Below are 2766 nucleotides of genomic sequence, written 5' to 3' on the forward strand. Positions count from 1 at the left end.
TTTATTCACGAAGTCTCACTTGCAACCGTTCCTCGTCGTGGCCAATTTATCCTAATATTTTTAATAATTAAATGAAATTTTTGTAGAGAACAATAGTTAATTATTTTTTTTAGTATAATAATTATGGGATGAGAGATTGAACATTCGACCTCGAGAGAATGAGGTTATGTAAATTACCACTTAACTAAGTTTACTTTAATTTGACCAATAATTAATTAATTTACTTGTACCATTATTGACACATTGTTTTCAACATATTAGATATACTTTTACCTATACTAACAAATAACCATAACATTTGTTCATTATTGTTGTTCATTGACGTCCATCAAAATCAAACTCAATATTTCAAGATCTATTTGGTAATTATTTTGCTTTTCATTTTTTCGTTTTTGTTTTTCATTTTTTAAAATCTATTTTTGGCTTTTTATTTTTTTTTAATAAAAATCATACATGTTACAGACTATTTTCGGTTTTTTATTTTTTAAAAAATAAAAACAAAAAACATGTTTAATAATTGTTTTTTTATTATTATTATATAAAAATCAAAAAAGGTTTTTGATGACTTTTTTAGTTTTGTATTTTTTTATAAAAATAAAATTAATTTATTTTTACGATTATTTTTGTCTAACATACATAATTCTAATATTGTATATTTGTTTTAACTTTCGTTTTTTTTAAAAAAAAATCCACATTGATAAACATTACCAATATTTAAATGGATCGATTAATCTCAAATGAAATGGAGAAAAATAAACAAAAATAAACATATCATTAAATACAAGAAAACAAAATAATAATAATAATAATGAATTTAATGTATTAACCCACAGTTTTGGGGATGAAAGTTCGCCATCCTTGCCACCAGACCACAAGGGAACTATGGTACTTAAAAAACAAGCTTACTTCTAAAACCTAAAAACAGTTTGAAAAAATAATTTTCTTTTCACCCGTTCGATAATCATTTCATTTTTTCTTTCAAAATTAAGTCTATTTCTTCTTTATTTTTTATAACACATATTTCTTAAGTACCACGGTTAAAGACAAAAACAAGTTTTTAAAAATTATTTTTTTTAGTGTTCAAAATTTGGCTTGGTCTTTTAACATTAATGCATTGGTAAAAAAATAGATAAGAAAGAATGAAATTTTGGAGTGGAAGTAATATCTACTGGCTAAATTTTCAAAAAATAAAAAAGAAAAACAAAAAAGAAAAACAAAATCCAATGATTTTCAAACAGGCCTTTTGTTTTTCATTTTCCTTAACCATTCTAAAAACGTTTTTAAAACCGAAAAAAATAGAAAACTCAATTAGTTATCAAATTTCAAACTTACCTAAATTTTAAAATTAAAAACTAAAAACCAAAAACTAATCGGTTATCAAAGAGCTTAAATATTCCATTAACATATCATTAACTAAACACCTCATGATCTACAAATTCACTCATATTTTCATACTATGACATATCATTAACAAACTTCTAAAATATCACAAAAAAAAAAAAAAAAAAAAAAAAAAAGAAACAGAAGAGTTTTAAGAAACGAAGTTGTGTAAAATCCACAAAGTTAAGTGTAGAGTAATATGCACATTAGTAGTTTTCATGACAAATTTATTCATAAAAACAAACAAACAACACAAAAGGGAAGAAGAAAACGAAAAGAGAGAAAACGGCATGAATCTTCTTCGTACTTTCCAATTCGACCTTCGAATATAACTAAAAACTTAAAGGCGATCCAAAAACAGTACTAGTCACTACATTCATAGCCAGTCTACCCACCAGATAAAACATTGACTTTTTAAGCTTTCTCCCTCGTGACGACGACGGTGGCGGAGGCGGCGGTGGTGCATATCCATATAGACTTGGCTGAGGATTATTCACATAATTATTATACAAATATTCACGATGGTATCCAGAAGGGTAACCTGGATAAACGGTGAAACCATAAGGAACTGGCCGCGGTGGTGGGGGTGGGGGTGCAAACGAAATCCCCCGTGGGGCGGTCCGACTCCGCGGCAGAATCGGGGATTCTTCTGAGGGCTCCAAAAGGCAATCAAAATGGACATAGAGTCCACAAACTTTACAACCGTAAACCCAAAGAGAGGAACAGTCCATTCCACAAATAACACAGCTTCCAAAGGGAAGCTTTTGGAGGTTCAAAGAATGGCTGCCGCCGATCACATGGGAAATCTCTTGAGGGAGTTGAGTGCAAAGTGGGTGAGCGTCGAAGTCGCAGTCTTTGCAGCGGTAGACGAGGCCGTCGACGGGGTCGAGGCAGATGTCGCAGAATTGGTGGCCTAGGGCTCCAATTTGGGGTTTGGTAATAAGGAATTTCAAATTTAGAGGGTGCTGGTGGAGGAAAGATGACAGCTTTTCTGGGCAGTTGGCGCAGTATTCATGGAGGTTGAAATCGCAGCCGTGGCATCGGTATCGGCTGTCGGAACCGAAGGTTTTGCAGCCGCTGCATAAGTAATCTTGGTCGTCGGAGAGGTAAATCAAAGGGTGGTTTGGATGTGTGAAATGAAATTTGGTGTTCTTTGGCACTGGATCCATCTCTCTCTCTCTCTGATAATGTTTCGGTGGTTGGGTTTGGAGAATAGAGAAAAACAATTAAGACCATGTAATATATATATTTTTTTAAGAATCAATTGTCAGCCAATGTATTAGACTACCAAATATAACGATGTATGAGGGCTGAATAAACTATCAATCCAATCATATCTCAACTGGATAGATAGTAGCTACAATATACTATAGTAATATTCAAACT

The 2766-nt window shown here is 31.8% G+C and overlaps 1 protein-coding gene across 1 annotated transcript; it reads right to left on the reverse strand.

The window, feature by feature from the left end:
• Positions 1-1712: 1712 nt before the first annotated feature.
• On the reverse strand, positions 1713-2549 carry LOC120073578. Its single transcript, XM_039026401.1, has one exon. It carries the CDS (start codon positions 2547-2549, stop codon positions 1713-1715), a length of 837 nt encoding a protein of 278 aa, XP_038882329.1.
• Positions 2550-2766: the final 217 nt, after the last annotated feature.

Source organism: Benincasa hispida, chromosome 3, assembly GCF_009727055.1.
Source record: "Benincasa hispida cultivar B227 chromosome 3, ASM972705v1, whole genome shotgun sequence".
In the NCBI taxonomy this organism is placed as follows: Eukaryota; Viridiplantae; Streptophyta; class Magnoliopsida; order Cucurbitales; family Cucurbitaceae; genus Benincasa; species Benincasa hispida.